This window comes from Eumetopias jubatus, unplaced genomic scaffold (assembly GCF_037043125.1).
Source record: "Eumetopias jubatus isolate StellerSeaLion01/CBP00866 unplaced genomic scaffold, mEumJub1_p1.0 scaffold_5, whole genome shotgun sequence".
NCBI lineage: Eukaryota > Metazoa > Chordata > Mammalia > Carnivora > Otariidae > Eumetopias > Eumetopias jubatus.
The window spans coordinates 143,003,571-143,021,552 of NW_028274811.1; the positions used below are offsets into that span (position 1 = coordinate 143,003,571).

General features: G+C 40.4%; 1 protein-coding gene across 2 annotated transcripts in view; it reads left to right on the forward strand.

Annotated features, from left to right (window-relative positions):
• DNAH5 (dynein axonemal heavy chain 5) overlaps window positions 1-17,982 on the forward strand; it is a 214,577-nt gene that overhangs the window by 25,281 nt on the left and 171,314 nt on the right. For both annotated transcript variants that reach the window (XM_088023719.1, XM_088023720.1), the window contains exons 10-17: window positions 77-199; window positions 757-972; window positions 4,474-4,581; window positions 9,744-9,829; window positions 10,638-10,959; window positions 11,909-12,115; window positions 14,022-14,193; window positions 16,588-16,733. In XM_088023719.1, the coding sequence (XP_087879845.1) occupies window positions 77-199; window positions 757-972; window positions 4,474-4,581; window positions 9,744-9,829; window positions 10,638-10,959; window positions 11,909-12,115; window positions 14,022-14,193; window positions 16,588-16,733 (1,380 nt within the window). The remainder of the gene's footprint in view (window positions 1-76; window positions 200-756; window positions 973-4,473; window positions 4,582-9,743; window positions 9,830-10,637; window positions 10,960-11,908; window positions 12,116-14,021; window positions 14,194-16,587; window positions 16,734-17,982) is intronic.

Below are 17,982 nucleotides of genomic sequence, written 5' to 3' on the forward strand. Positions count from 1 at the left end.
GTCAAGGACCGTCTAGTCCAGCTGTTGACTGATGGCCGTTTTATGTACTTCACACCATTTTATTGGGACATTCCAGGTGACTAATCAGATGATATCGGCGTGTAAAGCCTATATTACCAACAATGGAACTGCTTCCATCTGGAGCCAGCCGCAGGATGTTGTGGTGGAAAAAATATTGTCTGCAATTAAGCTTAAGCAGGTAATGGTCAGCTTAGTAACATATTTGGATAACGTTTTATTCTTTGTATGTTGTTTTTGCCGATGCATCTTAAATCACTTCGCCGTGACCGAACTATTGGTTGCTCAAAAGTCATTCTTTTTGTAAAACAGTAATTCTTTATTGTTAAGAAAATTGAATGTTAGTAAATCTGCTCTCACAATTTATTCACTTATTCTACTGTTTTGGGGGCCGGTTATGTCCTGACACCACACTCAGTACCAGAGGTGCAAAGATGCAGTAGTTTGTTTAGTTTCTTAGGGACAAATGGGGAGCTAGACACAGAGGGAGGCTACTGTTGGCCAGGGGGACCATGTGGAAAGGCTGTGACATTGAGTTAGATCATGAATAATTAGGAATTTGCTAGATTGGGAGTTGGGAAACATGGCATTCCCAGCTGAAGAAGGGGTACATACAAAGGCATGAAACTTGGAGGGTTTGCAATTCTACCTTAAATTTGTGGCTGCCTCCAACTTAAGAGAATAAGGCTCGTACCTGTGTTATGTTCCCTTTCTAATATTTTGGTTTTTAACTTTAAGGAATACCAGCACTGCTTTCACAAGGTGAAACAAAAGCTTAAACAAGACCCAGGTGAAAAGCAATTTGAATTTAGTGAGATGTATATTTTTGGAAAATTTGAAACTTTCCACCGACGTCTTGCCAAGATAATAGACATCTTTACAACCTTCCAGACATATTCAGTCCTGCAAGATTCTAAAATTGAAGGGCTCGAAGACATGGTCACTAAATACCAGGTTCTGTTCTTTCTTTCTTTATTAAAAAAAAAAAAAGGTTTTATTTTTTTATTTTTATTTTTTAAAATTTATTTATTTGAGAAAGAGAGAGTGAGAGTGAGTGCAAGAGGAGCAGAGGGAGAGGGGGAAGAGCAGAGGGAGAGGGGGAAGCAGACTCCCTGCTGAGCAGGGAGCCCGATATGGGGCTCGCTCCCAAAACCCTGGGATCATGACCTAAGCAGTTAGGCAGACACTTAGCCGACTGAGCCTCCCAGGCGCCCTTAAAGATTTTATTTTTTTAAAAGTAATCTCTACACTCAGTGTGAGACTGAACTTAACAACCTGGAGATCAAGGGTCATGTCCTCCACTGACTGAGCCAGTCAAGCATCCCCAGGTTCTGTACCTTAAAACTAAATTTGCTACTCTATCCATAACTAAAACTTTAATATTTTGTGCAAATATCTATATTTAGAATGATTCAAATAATCCATCTGTAATGTTAGATGGAAGCTCATGGCCCTTGAACAATAAAGAAATTAAACCTATATGAGAATTGTGTAATGGTGCTAATATGTTCTTTTCAGGTATGTGATTATGAGAATGACTTCTCAATACTCTAAAATTAATCATCATTAGTAAGAGCATTTTCATTAGTAGCACAAGAAAAATGTTTGAATATAACTTATTTCATTTATTCATGCAAGAAATATTTAATGAAGCATATACTATGTGTCAGGCGCTAGCTGACACCAAGTTCTGAGTGCATCCAGCTGTGGCTACACTTAGCATTTTATTTGGACCTATGTTAACAAAATAAAGGGGACCAGATTTTAATTTAGCCCGACCATTCCCAATTACTTTGATTTTTAACTGCTTTAAAGGTATATGTGTAACTCGTCTTAGTTTTTAAGTGGGCACAGTGATCTAATAATGTTTTGAAGATCTTTAAAAAAAACAATTTACAAACAAAATGGGTTTTATTTATTTATTTAAGATTTATTTATTCATTTGAGATACAGAGAGAGAGAGAGAGAGAGAGAGAGAGAGAGAGAAAGCATGAGCAGGGAGAGAGGCAGAGGGAGCGGGAGAAGCAGGCTCCTCGCTGAGCCAGGAGCCCGATGTGGGGCTTGATCCCAGGACCCTGGGATCATGGCCTGAGCTGAAGGCAGACGCTTAACCATCTGAGCCACCTAGGCGCCCCCAAAATGGGTTTTAGATTCTTAGTCTAGGTATAGTCAAGTTTCTCTTGTTTGGGGACAGTAATATTAAAAGCTAATTTTTTTTTCTTTTTTTTGTACTTGGATTTGAAAAGGATCATATAATTTCCTGCCACACATTGGTTTTTGTACTCTAACAGTTTAGGCTAATATCAGGAATTTTTTCATTTCCTGAGTAGACCAGATTTTAGGAAAAGAAGAAAAAAGACCTTTGTTATATAGCAGGAAACATTTTAGGTGGGTTGGGTGTTATCTTCAGGGTGGATAATCTGTGTCTGAAACCGACCTTCTTGTAAGACAAAGACAGAATGTGTTCATTTACTTCTCAGTTTGGAACTTATTTATTTTCTATTCTTAATGAAAAAAAATAACTTTGGAGCATATTTCAAAGTTTATTTTTGAAGGAGAAGTTGAACTATACATCTAAATGCAGATAAAGACTGTTCTAACCTGATAAAAATACTGGGAAGAGAAATTGCTTTAAAAATCTAAAGTGAAATGAGGATTAAAATGGATGTACCAGAGGGTAGTGACATAAAATGTAGATGGTGCATGAAATGTTAAGTGTTAATACCAATGTCAGAAGTTCAAAATGGTGACCGTGGAAGTGAAGCTCAGGCTCCTTGCATAGCTATCAAGATCGTGTCCGCCCCTCCCCCACCTCCTTGCCTGCCTTTCTTCTTCGATGTTCTCCAGATACAAGTCAGTTCAGTCCACCTGAGGGCTTATAGGGCTTTTTTTCTGGAAAGTTCTGCCTCTGGATCATCACATGGTTATTCCTTCTTGGCTTCCAGATCTTCAGTTAAATGACCCTCTCAATTAGGTTTTCCTTGATCTCTGTTCCTCTCAATCACTCTATGTCACATTGCTCATTTTATCATGGTGTGAAATTATCCTGTTCATTTATTCGTGCTTTACATGGATTCTGACCCCTCTCCCAGCTGAGGATGGACATCCCCTGAGGGCAGGGACCTTTGTTTGTTTCGTTCCTTCCTGTGTCTTCAGAGTTCACTAGCATATAATAGGTGTGCACTAAGTATCTGTCAAGTAAATGATTTAGTAGATCAAGTTTGATTAGTTGGTTTAAGGTCATGATTAATCAGTTTATTAACTTAATACTCTTAAATGACCATTTGTGTACATTGCACATAACATGATGGGCAGCATTATATGGATACAGTGTCTTCGTAGAACTAATTTTGTAGTTAAACAGCAAGAAAGGGTAGGTTTTAATTAGTAAACTTGATTCAAGAAGTTACGCAGCTTATACACTTTTGTCTATTGAGAGATTTGAATTGATGTTTAAATGGAAATGACTTTGAAGAAGAGATGATGGAAGGAGGCTCAACTTTCTTCATAAAAATTATATGCCTGTGTCAACAGTGTGGGCACCTGAGTTTGAGAATGGCTTAGTACCTGGTTGAGAGTGATCGTAGAGCATGATAGCTCATTATTCTGAGCAAACAAAACGTAGGATAATAGTATTCTCAAGGAGACGAGTTGCCTGGTTTGTACTTTTGTAGTCACAGACTGTGGCTTTGCAGGATAGGAGGAAGCAGTTAATTCTAGAGAGTCTTTAAACAGCAGATTGTGGTTTGATGTTTTATTTAAGACATGTGAGGCCTGGAAGATAGTTTTTCATCTCCAGATATTATAGGCTGTTTGGGTTCTGTTAGTGCTATTTCTTTTCTTTTCTTTTTTTTTTTTTTTAAAGATTTTATTTATTTATTTGACAGAGAGAGAGAGACAGTGAGAGAGGGAACACAAGCAGGGGGAGTGGGAGAGGGAGAAGTAGGCTTCCCGCTGAGCAGGGAGCCCGATGCGGGACCTGATCCCAGGACCCTGGGACCATGACCTGAGCCGAAGGCAGACGCCCAACGACTGAGCCACCCAGGTGCCCCAGTGCTATTTATTTTCTGAGAAGACTTAAACTTTTCAATGCAAAATGTTTTAGTAAATTCTAGTCTGGGCTTTTTTTTTTTTTTTTTTTAATTTCAGATGTCATTAGTAAGAAAGTTTTAGAGAAAACATCTCTCCTACTCTTCAGATGTGGTTTATTTTCTGTTTTTCTTTAGGAATACGTAAAACCTCATGAAAATGCTTTCTAAATGATTTCTTTGAATGCACTAGGCAACATTATATTGCCTCTGATAAGCATTAAGCAATGTGAATAATTGAAGAAATAAGGCTCCTTTTAAGTTGATTTTTGGGGAATGATTATACAGTTCTACATTTAAAGGTCATATTTAATTAAGTAATGCAAGAATATTGAAATATTGTCTTACTTCTTTCATGACATTTCAGAGTATGGTTGCTACCATAAAGAAAAAGGAATATAATTTCTTAGACCAGCGGAAAATGGATTTTGACCAGGATTATGAAGAGTTTTGCAAGCAGGCTAATGACCTTCATGTAAGTCATATAATAAAATTCCTGTTGACAGTTGTGTGTTTATTTTTTCCAGTCTGTATAATGCTGCTAATCATTAACCATTCAGAAGGGAGAGGCATCTTCATCACAGAGGTGACCGATCGCAACCTCAGCCTGCATTTTGTGATTTCACATTAATAATTGAAGGCTCTTTTTCATAGATTAAAGGGTCATAAATATAGCTTTGGATAATGATCTGTAATCACAGACTTCTGCACGTCTTCCATCTTAGTTCTTAGAAAGTTTTCTTCTTCTGTTGAAATGTGGGGTTAGAATTTAGAAATTCATTTCCATTTGTTTGTTACTTTATAGCAATGATTCTGACCAACTGTCTGGTAGATTGCAAAGGCAGGGTTGCAGTTGGCCTTAGAAACAGTGGTACCAGAACCCACTCAGCACCTGGGTCCTTCTTGGTCTGCAGCCTCTTTCTCTTTTTCCTTCTGCCCCAGCCCCCCACCCCGTCTCACGGAAGACCAGCCATCTTGACTTCCAGTCCATGTGGGCAATGAACGGCCATTAGCAACTTCTGAGAACATATATCAGGACCAGCCCCAGCTTTAAATCCCTCAGGAAAGGGTTGGGTTGGCCAGTTCTAGTGGAGTGTCTAGGCCTGGACCTGTCACCTGTGGGTTATGTGGTAAAAGTCGGGGGGTTGGGACCTCTCGGAGTCGGGGGGAGATTGGGAATGTTTGTCATTAGAGGAGGAGGATCAAGGAGGGTAAAGGGGAGATGACTCCACAGCTGTCTACCATAGTTCGTATTCAAACTTCTTTTCATCCTAGTGAAGTGCTAAGTATACGCCTTTCTGATTATAAAAGGAAAATGGCCATTCTGTTACTTCTTTTCCAAAATTTTTGGTTTGAAGTCAATTTCTACACTTGAAGGAAAAAGAGCTCTGGGGGGCGGGTTCAGAGGTAAAAGGAATCATGATAGAATGAGCTGATTCTATATGTTAGGTACTGTCCTAAGTACTTTATGGGTGTTAACTACTTAATAATCACAATAATCCTGTAAAGTGGGTGCTGTTATTACCCTCACTTGCAGAGGAAGAACAAGGCACAGTGAGATTATGTGACTTGCGCAAAGTCACAGGGATAACAGTTGGGAGAGTCAGGATTAAATCCAGGCAGTCTAGCTCTAGGATTCAAGGTGTTTTTTTTGTTGTTTGTTTGTTTGTTTGTTTGTTTTAAGATTTTTATTATTTATTTGAGGGAGAGAGACAGAGATAGTGAGAGAGAGCACAAGCAGGGAGGAGAGGGTGAAGCAGGCTCCCCACTGGGCAGGGAGCCTGACGTGGGACTCGATCCCAGGACCCTGGGATCATGACCTGAGCCAAAGGCAGACACTTAACCAACTGAGCCACCCAAGTGCCCCACAGGCAATGGATCTTGATCTCTTTTTGGAAATCGATGGGCAGTGGCAGTCCTGATTCTCTGGGCTTCCCAACAGTTTTGGATCACATGGTATTTCAGTAGCTTGTAGATAGGATAGAGGTAGATGGTGAACACCTTTAGGGCAGGGATTGTCTTCATTCCTATTTCCGTCTCTAGGACACCTTACATAATTGGAGAGCAAAGAATGCCAAATTAATGTGTGAGTCATGAATTAATAACAACTAGATTTACTGCAATTAAACAAGCATTTACTGTACATCAGTTAAACATTGTGCTTTTATGCTGTGGGTTATAAATACAGAAATAAATCCTGTAGATTTGCCCTCAGAGCTCACAGTCAGACAGAGGCAGACATGTGATACGATTAAAATATACATATATGTTAGAATAATGAGTACATCATTTAAAAAAGGGCAAATAGTGGCTAAAAGAGGGCTAATGGTGGCTAAAATGATCAACTGTAACAGTATAATATTCTGATCTTGTACCTGAAAGTTGAGGATTTAAAGATAAAAGGACATATTCCAAAGAAGTCCTAAGGAAGCTTACAGGGAGGACAAGCTATAACACAGGATATTGTAATTGTAGCAGCTGGTGAGGGTAGGATGTGAACCTAGGAGAACATCCCTACCCTCTGCTTGGCTGGAATTAGTAAAGGCTTCAGAACGGAGGCTACACCTCATGCTAGAACAATATGTGGTCCAAGTACATGGTTGGGGGATGTGAGAGGAATGGGGAGACCTTTTCAAGACTGTGCCCACTTTGTATAATACCAAGAATATAATTTTATGAATGCCTTACAGCCTGGTTTTAAGGCATTAGTTATAGATGCTAGTTCCTATTCTCACTAATCTTTTTTTTTTTTTTTTAATTCAACACTATTGTTTATCTCCTCTTACACCTCAAACACGGTCTACTTGTCTCTTTGGTTGGATGACCAATATTCCTTTGACTTCTTTGTTGCTTTCTCCATTCTCTCATTCTTTTTTTTTTTTTTTTAAGATTTATTCATTTATTTGAGAGAGAGAGCACGCAAGCTGGGGGGAGGCGCAGAGAGAGAGGGAGAGAGAAAGCAGACTCCCCACTGAGTGTAGAGCCCAACGCAGGGCTTGATCTCATGACCCCAAGATCATGACCTGAGCCAAAATCAAGAGTACAATGCTTAACCAACTGAGCGACCCAGGTACCCCTCTTTTTTTTTTTTAAAGATTTTTATTTTTAGGTAATCTCTACACCCAATGTGGGGCTCGAACTCACAACCCCTAGATCAAGAGTCACATGCTCCACCAGCCCCTTTTTCCTTTAAGTTACTCATCCACTCTCATGAATTGCCCTTGTCTCTGTAAAATCAGGATGAAAATACTGACCTTTCCACAGCTCTGGTTGGAGTTGAGGACAGAGGTGATGAACCTTGGAGACAAGGGATGGAGGGGACCAGTAACTATGGTGTCTCCAAGATAAAGACTGGAGGGCATGGGGGTTGGTGGTGGTAGGGGTACATGAGTGGTTTGGATCAGGGCTGTGTCCAGCGCTCCACAGCCCAGGGGATCAAAGCCTGGAATCCTATCCAGGTTGAGGGTTCCTGCTGGTGCTAACTGGTCAAAGAGAGGGAGTGCCTTGGAATCAGGTGAATTTTGGAAGTCTAGAAGCATACTGACTCCAGCAGGCAGATAAAGCAGTATTTAGTAAAGCATGAGCTGTTGAGATGTCAAGGTGAGAGAAGAAAAAAACTGAGCAGGATCCGAGAGCCCAGAACTAATAAGAGGACTAGTATGAAGATTCCATGGCCAGACTCCACAAGACTGTAAGAATGGGCCTAAGGGTGAGGGAACAGAAGACGAATCCAAGGTCTTAGATGTTCATACAGAGCTTAGCACAGGCTTTTGTGAAGCCACAAGGTAGAAGAGGAAGGGAAAACCAGGTACAAGTGTTAGGGCTCAGTAAGTTGCTGCTGTCTGAAGTTCGAGGGAGGGACTGGAAGCATTGCAAATGTTCTAGGTGTGCACACTTTATACACAATTTTTTTTTTTCTGTGAATGTAGTGACAACATTTGAGTGTTTATGTAGGTAGGCTAACTGTACTCTTCTTTGGTGCAAGATAATTTCTTAATCTTAGGATGTGGTCTTTGCAGAAGAAATAACATCAATCAATATATCTATATTCTTTTATATATAAAGGGTATTCATATATATAGTTTCAGTGGGAGTAGTGAGAAGTATTGAGAGCAAGAATATATTGTCATAGGTATAGTGATCCTGCAACTTTGGGGTTCTGCTGAATGGGGCAGGGAGCATTCCTACTTCCCCCTGGTAGCAATGTCTCTTCAAATGTTGAGTGTTTCTGTTGGTGTCCTGGGTATTTCCAACTGGTTGTCTTGCTAAATTACTTGTGTACCATCAAGGTCATCTTGGTACTAATTCTCACTGCATATGCAACCAGCTTCCTGGTTTTATCCCTACATAAGTTAATGACTCCTTTAGAATTGTAGAGGCTCAAAACTTCCTTCTGGTAAAATTGACAGAAAAAAAATGGATTGATTGGAACTTTATCTGGAAGCATGAGACAGAAAACAATGAAATAATTTTTCTTTAACTCAATTTAGATTTTAACGACAACTACTAAATCTTAACGGTGAACAAAGAAGAAATCACGTGCTTCATTTTTTGGTGCGATTTTTATTTTTTTTGGACAAAATTGTACAATGGTATAAGATGTGTGAGGTTCTCAGGACAACCTTAATGAAAATCATTTTGGAAAATAGATTTGAGGGTTTTAGGAGAGAGGTACTTCTTAAAACTTTGATATTTAAGTCATTCCTTTTGAAATTCTCAGGAGTTATTTACTAATTTATTTTTCTGTAGTGGTCTTATGGCCCTGGGCTATGGACGTGTTTATATAGAGTGGCTTTGCCTTCCTTCTGACTGGGGCAAAAGCCCCAGTGCTTTTGCCATTCCAGACTAGCTGTTATATTAATTTCTTAGGTTAGACCATTCTATCTCATGCATAGTCTAAACTCAGACTCCCTCTCTAAGTATGGCACAGACATAGGATGAGTACTTGTGAAAGGTACCTGTTCTCCAGAGCTGAAAATAGTTGCTGCATGGCCCTTTATAGAGGAAGTGTGGGATCATGATGGCCTGTTTCATCCATTCACGGCTCTGGGCAGTTGGCAAGCCCCCTTGCTGCTTTCCCCACCTTGTGGACGGAATCACTGCTTGGGCTGGCTTTCTGCAGGGATCTGTGGAGAGTGTTAGGACCCCTCAGCTTCTCTACCCACACTGTGATAAAACCCCAGTGCTAACCCCCAGGCCCTGTATCTGACCCAAACCCACGGAGCCTGCCATGGTGCCAATTCCTTTGACTGCTCTGGCTTTCAAGTCTCTCTTTGTTCTGGCTTCTGGGCATTTATCTTTCAAACTCAGGTGAATATTAAATTTTCTGTTATATTTTGTCCTATGTTGTATGTGTTCATAGAGAATGGAGAGCTCTTTTATCTTGCTGCTCAATAGGACTTTTTTCTCATTAATATTGTAATAATTTATGGTGACCGATGGTGACTACACTTATGTGAGCACTGAGTGCTGGGTAACGTGCAGAATTGTCAAATCAACGTGTTGTACCTGAAACTAACATGACGTTTTGTGTCAATTGCACTTTGATAAAAAAATGCATCTAAAATTTTTGTTTTAAAAATAGGACATTTCTCAATGCAAATTCATTGTTTACAATCAGACTTTATTCTATTTTAGAATGAGTTGCAGAAGTTCATGGATGTTACATTTGAAAAGATTCAAAACACAAATCAAGCTCTAAGTATGTTAAAGAAATTTGAAAGGTAAAAAACAATAGAATTTGAAACAAATTCTATTCTATCTTCTAAAACTGGGGTCATATGAGCATAGTTTAGCTTATTTTATTGTTATTAATTATTTGTTTTCATATTCTAATGGAAAGAAAATCCTTTCTTGTCATTCGGCATAGCAAAGTCTCAGTTTTTAAGTTCTTCAGATGATTAAGAATTTGTTTTATCTCCTCTTAGCTTTGAAGTAACTTGTGACTGCCTATCATATTAATGTTTAAGTAACTTGAAAAAATTCTTACCAGGTTAATGGTTTTGCCTGGATTTTAAGGATTGATACTATTGTTTTTTTTTTTAAGTAAGCTCTATGCCCAGCATGGGGCTTGAACTCATGACTCTGAAATCAAGAGTCACATACTCTACTGACTGAGCCAGCCAGGCACCCCAAAAAAATAGGATTTTTTAAAACCACTTTATAGTGATATAATGGATAGATTGATACTATTTTGATTTTTTAAACATGCCAAATACCTCATTCTTTTCCATTACCGTATGTTTTTTAAAGGTTTTATTTATTTATTTATTTATTTGAGAGAGAAAGAGAGAGTGAGCAGGGGGAGGAACAGGGGGAGAGGAACAAGCAGACTCCATACTGAGCATGGAGCCTGACGCAGGGCTTGATCTGAGATCATTACCCGAGCCGAAACCAAGAGTCAGACACTTAACCGACTGAGCTACCCAGGTGCCCCTCCATTACCATATGCTTTAAAATAAACCTTAATAAAGGAGATTGCTAGATATCTTCTCATTAATTCAAACCATTCACTTTTTTAAAAAAAATCAGATTGAACATACCTAATCTTGGTATCGATGACAAATATCGACGTGTTCTTGAGAACTATGGGGCTGACATTGATATGATCTCCAAGCTGTATACAAAGCAGAAATGCGATCCTCCTTTGGCTCGAGATCAGCCTCCCATTGCCGGGAAGATTCTGTGGGCCCGTCAGCTCTTCCACAGGATTCAGCAACCAATGCAGCTTTTCCAGCAGCACCCAACTGTGCTCCAGACGGCTGAAGCCAAGCCCGTGATTCGCAGTTACAACAGGGTAGCCAAGGTGCTCCTGGAGTTTGAGGTTCTCTACCACAGGGCATGGCTTCAACAGGTGAGTCTCTCCATGTGTGCTCCTCAAAGGCGTCTTCATTGTCAAATCAGTAGGAGGCCCTCTGCTAGCCCTGGGCAGTTTTATTCCTGTAGAAAGTTGGATTTGTGGGTATTTCCTAAGGCAGGTTTGGTTGAATGTAGATAATCAAAGAGTACAATATGTCCATGAAGAAAAATAATGATTAATTTTGAAAAAAAAATTATAAGCCAGGTAACAGAAACTCGTTTTTATTTGATTTACAGACTCCTAAGGGAGAAAGAAGATCCTGTTTATTGGTTGTTTTACCTAGTTGATAAGGATTTGACTTTTTTTCTATCCATTAAGTTCTGTAATGGGTCAGTAAATACTAGTATGTCTCTGTTAAGCAAAGTCTTAAATTTTCTTTAGTTATGCTAGGTTTGTCAAATTGTATTTCATACCCTACCAACACTTGTATCTCTCTGTAGATTGGCAGGAAATATCTCAGGGGACAAAATTCAGGCTGACAAAGCTACTAAAATTGTGTCTCATTCTCCTGGTTCAGCTTTTGGTGCTGAGCCAATAACAGAGATGTCCCCATAGGGGTATTCATTGTTTTCCTAGATACCTGAAAACTGAGTTTAGTAGATTTTATGAAACTTTTGTTAGGAAAAATAACTGAGTAGGCGTGAAGGTACCTCGGAGCTAAACGGCTTTTGAGAAACCGCCAGTCTTGTACTCTTGTCTACTTATCTGTCGGGTGTGAGAGAGTCACAACCCAGACGTTTGGTCGGATTGACTGCATAGCTTCCCTTGAAGCTTGAAGGTCCTTTTCTGAAAGTGACCTTAGAAGAAGAGTGTTGTCTTTAATTTGAGAAGCTCAAGTCCATGTACGAATACTTCCTGGTCAGCATTCCCAGAAATGCTGAGCTAGATACCCTGTGTAGGCATTGAACTTTCTAATAGTAAAAATGTTGATCTCTTCACACAGGTTGAAGAAATTCACATAGGCCTTGAGGCGTCTTTGTTGGTGAAGGCTCCGCGCACAGGGGAATTGTTTGTAAACTTTGATCCTCAGATATTAACCTTGTTTAGAGAAACAGAGTGCATGACGCAGATGGGTCTACAAGTTTCGCCATCTGCAGCTGCCCTGTTCCAGAAACGAGATATATACAAAAAGAACTTCAGTGACATGAAGGTACGGTACTTTAATTTTTTTCCTCCTTTCTGGCTAGCCCCAGTTTGTATTAAAAAAAAAATCTGGTGGTGTGTCACTGTTGAGGGGTAGCAAGTACCCAGGATGACTGAAATGGAGACTGAGAGGGAGTGAGACTCTAGGGTCAGCGAGGGCCAGCTCATCACCGATCTCATAAAGCCAGGGTATAAGTTTGAATGCACCAGGAAGCCATTGTAGGCACTGAAGCAGGAGAAAAAGGCATGATGTTTTTTATAATAAAAATTGTTCTTCTTGCTAGGTAGAGAATAGATTTTAGAGGGACAAGAGTGTCAGTGTGAAGGCAGAGTGCAGGCTGTTGTTTTGGTTCAGGTTGGAGATGAGGGTGGCTTAAAATAGGGTGGCAGCTGAGTGGTAGATCAGTGGATTAGAGAGTAATGTCAATAGCAGGGTATGAGGGAACTTGAGGACGATTCCTTTGTTTTTGGTATGAGCGACGCAATGGATTTACTAAAGTAGGGCGATTATGTATTACTGTGTAGGTCATTTTTCTGTACAACTTTTGCTCAGGAACATGCAGTGGCCCAGAAAGAAAGTTCCATTTACAGAGATGGCAAAGACTGGATCTACTATATTTTGGAAGACAGGAGGGAATCAGTAATTTCCATCTGAAGCATAAGATGATTTTTAGAGTTTGAAATGGAGGGGTTATCCATGCAGATAGATATGTTAAGTCTGGAGTCGAGTGGAGAAGTCAAAGTGGAAGGCATAGTTTTGAGAGTTTTAAAAATATAGTTGGTATTTAGGGGCACGTGGCTGGCTCAGTCAGAAGAGGATGCAACTCTTTTTTTTTTTTTTTTAACATTACTTATTTGAGAGAGAGAGAGCATGAGAGGGGGAAGGGTCTAAGGGAGAGAATATCTAAGCAGCATCCCTCTGAGCACGGAGCCCAACGTGGGGCCCGATCCCATGACCCATGAGATCAGGACCTGAGCTGAAACCAAGAGTTGGATGCTCAACTGACTGAGCCACCCGGGTGCCCCATGTGCATGCAACTCTTGATCTTGGGGTCATGAGTTTGAGCCCCGCATTGGGCATAGAAATTACTAAAAAAAAATAAACTTGAAATACGGAGCAAACAAGATATCCTGATGGATTGTCTGTGGACGTGAGAGACAGGAGCCACCGTAGGATGGGGTGGAGAATGCTGGGGGCAGAGAAAGTTTTGGGGAAGAACAGACTTTCTGTTTTGGACATGCTAACTTTGAAATGTCTTTTATGTATTCAATTGGAGATACTAAATAGGCTTTCACCATATAGGAATCTAGACTTTAGGAGTGAGATCTGGGCTGAGATGTGAACTTGGTTTTCTTTGGCATATGCATGATACCTAAAGCTGTGACACTTACATTGATGCTGGTTCCTGACTCCTTATATGCTTTGGGTCTTACCTCAAAACTTGGCCTATGATTTCAGCAGTGGGCTGAGGCAGACTTCGGGTGACCCCGACACTTTGGGTGATGAGTATGGTCCATCAGAAGTGCCCAGAGAATCAGGCAGTGCGTGGTGCCAGCCTACAAAGTTGAATGAAGGAGGCTTGTGATGCACAGGCTAAGGCACTGCTAACGTGGTTTAGAAAACTCACTTGCCCTTAGAACTGTTCTCCCCTTTTGGACTGGGGAAGGGGTGAGAAACTCCTACTCTTAAGTTCTTTTTTTCTCTTCTTCAGCTGTATTTTATTGGATTAGGAATTTACATTTATGGAGAGATTTCTCATCTTCTATTCTTGTTTTGTTTTGGCCACTTTACCTGCCAGGCTGCTATTGGAGTCCTACAGCTGGACCCTAGATAAAAGCCATCCTTTGGATTAAAAAAACAAGATATTAAAAGTGTGATATTAATCGATCATTTGACCTCCATTTTATTGCAGATGATGCTGGCCGAGTATCAGAGAGTGAAGTCAAAAATGCCTCCCACCATAGAGCCACTGATGGCCCCTCATTTGGCTAAAGTGGACGAAGCTCTTCAACCTGGCCTGGCTACACTGAGCTGGACCTCACTGAACATTGAGATGTACTTAAAAAACACTTTTGCAAAGATCAGTGAGTCTGAATGGTTATTATTTCTCATTTTGTAAGGCTGGGTTCTTAATGTCTACTGTATAATTTCTTCTAGATACTGTGATATAAATAATGCAATACGTTATTCTTAAGCTGTCCTCTAGGGAATTTTACCAAAATACATGAATTTGTTAATTTCCTGGAAACTAGATATATTCACTATTTAATTTTAGCCCCGGAGATAAACTACATTTAAAAATTATACTTATTGTTGGACACTAGACTTTAAATAAGATGGTCAATTTAAAGTTGGAAAACTGTGATCCAGAGATGCTGAGTGACTTCTAATGCGATAGAGATGTAAGCAGAAAGGATGAGTTTAGAACCCAGTTCCCTTGCCTCTAAACCAATAGTCTTTCCAAAATACATCTCCCTGGGAACTAAAACAGGAGGAAATAGGCTAACATTCTAGAAGGAGATATTTATGAAAGGCATAAAAACTTCATGGTGAGAGTTCTCACTACCAAATTGGAACAGGCTACCAAGGTAGACTTTAGTACTATTCTTCCTAGAGACTATTAGCATTAGAATGTTTACACTTGGATGTTTTATTATTACATTAGTTGGAGACAGGAGCTAGTTTCTAAAGAAGTTCTCCTTAGTTCTCTAATTCTGTTTTCTTTTTGTGATTTAAGTGAAAGATCTAAGATGGATGTCAGAAGTCCAAGATGACTCTTAGGGAATTAAAAATCAAGTATCAGCAGAGGTGGTTCCTTCTGGTAGCTCTGGGGGAGAATCCTTTCCAGAGGCCATTCTACATCCTTTGGGCTCATGGTCCCTCCATCCTCAAAGCTAGCAACATAGTATTCTCAAATCTCTTTCTCTCTCTTTTTTTGCTTTCATGGGCACATTGTCTTCTGTCTGACTCTGACTCTCCTACCTCCCTCTTACAAGGACCCTTATGGCTATACTGGCCCCACCTAGTGTAGATAATTCCCACCCAGATAATTTAGCACAGTCTCTACATCTCAAGTTCCTTAACTTGATCACATTTGCCAAGTCCCCTTTGCCATATCTGGTAGCATTCGAAGGGGATTAGGATGTGGACATCTTGGGGGGCGGGGGCCTGGGTCACAGATGTCCTTGAAGATGCTTTCAAGAATCAAGAAATGATTGAAAACTTTTAGGGCCTTATTCTTTAGGAAGCAAAGGTATCTACTGAAGGGAGTGTTTTATGTCTTTGATACATCATGAGTATATAACATGGACTTCTTTGTATTCAATTTTAACTTCATTCCCCAGACAAAAATGATATCAGAAAAAAAGAGAATTCACTCTATGGTATCTGTTGAAACTGTATTATCCCTTAGATGGAGCTTTATTAACCATCATTCCTACTTTTGATGTAAAAGTGTTAAATTCCTCTAGAACTGACCTTTCTGTCCATGGAAACTTAGTGCTCAATATTACTTCATAATTCTAAAAAATGTACCTTATGATAGTAACTGTAAAAGAAAAATCGAGGTAATTTCACTTCAATAATATCCGTAGGGGAGCCTGGCTGGCTCAGTCGGTAGAGCAAGCGACTCTTGGTCTCGGGGTTGTTAAGTTCGAGCCCCACGTTAGGTTGGAGATTACTTAAAAATAGAATCTTAAAAAAGAATATCTGCTGGATGCCTCCTGTGGAATAGGCTGTTCTCTAGGGAATTTTACCAAAATACATGAATTCGTTAACTTCCCGGAAACTAGATAGATTCGCTATTTAATTTTATCCCCAGAGATAAACTACATTTAAAAATTGTACTTATTGTTGGACACTAGACTTTAAATAAGTAGGAAGCAAGGATGATGAAGGGCATGACAAAGAAGAATTCCAGAAGGAAAGACGTGACGAGTAGTTGAGTAGGCAGTATGGTACACATGGCCGTGGAAGGAAGCTCAGGGGGTCAGTGCCCGTGCAGGACGAGGGGGCCGCTGGAAATATGTGCAGGTTCCCAGGAAGCCTCCTGGGGGCACTGCATTCGAGCCAGCTCTTCAAGTCTGAGTCCGAGTGAGGCCGGTGGAGAGAGCGAGAGTGGGAAGCTGGTTAGAGGAAGGGCAGTGTGCAGAAACCAAGTGAGAATTAGCAGTCTGGAGCGACTTTAATCCTGATTTCAGCACTGCAGTTTAGTCATATGCATTTTTAAAAAAGATTTATTTATTTAGTTTAGAGAGGGAGAGTGCATGAGAGCAGGGGGAGGGGCAGACGGAGAGGGAGAGAGAGAATCTCAAGCAGAGCCTGGCATGGGGCTTGATCTCATGACCCTGAGATCACCACCTGAGCTGAAACCAAGAGTCGGAGGCTTAACCAACTGCCACTCAGTCCCCCTAGTCGTGTGCATTTTTTTTTTAAACAAAATGCTTAATCTCTTTTATTCACTTTTATTTTTTCCAAAGAGGACCTGGAGTTGCTGCTTGACAGAGTCAACGATCTGATGGAGTTCCGCATCGATGCTGTTCTGGAAGAAATGAGCAGCACGCCGCTTTGCCAGCTCCCCCAGGAGGAGCTGCTTACCTGCGCAGACTTCCTCCAAATGACAAAGGTTATTAGGAAATCGAAGTGTTTATTAATTTTTTTTGAGAGAGTGAGGTGTGGGGGAGGGGCAGAGGAAGAGGGAGAGAGAAAATCTTGAGCAGGCTGCACGCCCAGCGCAGAGCCGTGATCTGAGCCGAAATCAAGAGTCGGAAGCTTAACCAACTGAGCCACCTCGCCCTCTCCCTCTGCCCCTCCCCCCTGCTCTCATGCACTTTAAAAGGTGAAAGATTTATATGATTTGAAGAGAAACCAGAGTATTCTCGTGCACTTTATTAAAATAATAAAGGGCGTTTTTTGAAGCATAAATTACATTTTTTTTCCTGTCTGTGATTGGTCGGTGATTGATGTGATCAAATGCAGAGCCTTCCAACAGTAATTTGAAACTGAAGAGGAACGTATCCAAGGAATCACCTAGACATGAAGAACAGGTCATTTCTTTTTCAGATCAGTAGGAGGGAAATTGCCATGGGACACATTTCTCATTTTTCCATATTTTTTGAAGAATTAAGTTATTTTGTTGAAAAGTTTCCAGTAAGCTAGTGCTAATTAACAAAACATTTGTTTTCAATAGCTGTGGGACAGAATTTCTTCTTTAAACATTTCCGGAGAGCACCACTTCCCAAACTGGTGTTCTGTGGTACACGGTCCCGGAGCCACTGGAGGAAACCAGGAAAGCTGGGTCTGTGTTCAAACTGCTCAGGGTAAAGGCTGGTTCCTCCTTTCCCCTTGCAGAGTCTTTACACATTTACATGTTAAAATAAAGGCCGTCAGAAGATCTCTTGGAAAAGAGCCCATTTGGCTTTCTTTGACCCATTATTTCTCAAACTCCTTTCGTAAAAGGAATACTTTCTTCCCTGTGCTGGGATTAAGATCCTAGACGGTGCTCCCTCCATGAAGCAGCCTTCTGGGAATGTCATTTTAGCACCATCATTTGCAGTGTTCCTGGTTGGCATCCTGAGTATAAGAATTCATCAGGGATGATTTTAATATGGTATGTCAGGAGTCCCCAAGACCATCTCCCCTCGAAGGATGATTTATGAGAATGGTAGATTAAGATTTAGGATGACATTTAATCTTAGATTTAATCTTTAAGATAATCTTTAAGATAACATTTAATCTTCAGATATAAGATTTGTAAGAAGGACCCCTGGAACTCAGCATCTGGTTGCACTGAGGACTGAGATTTACTACAGGGACGTAGTAAAGATACTCAGACCCTAAGGGAAGAGAGGCGGGAGTTTGGAGGAATGCATGTG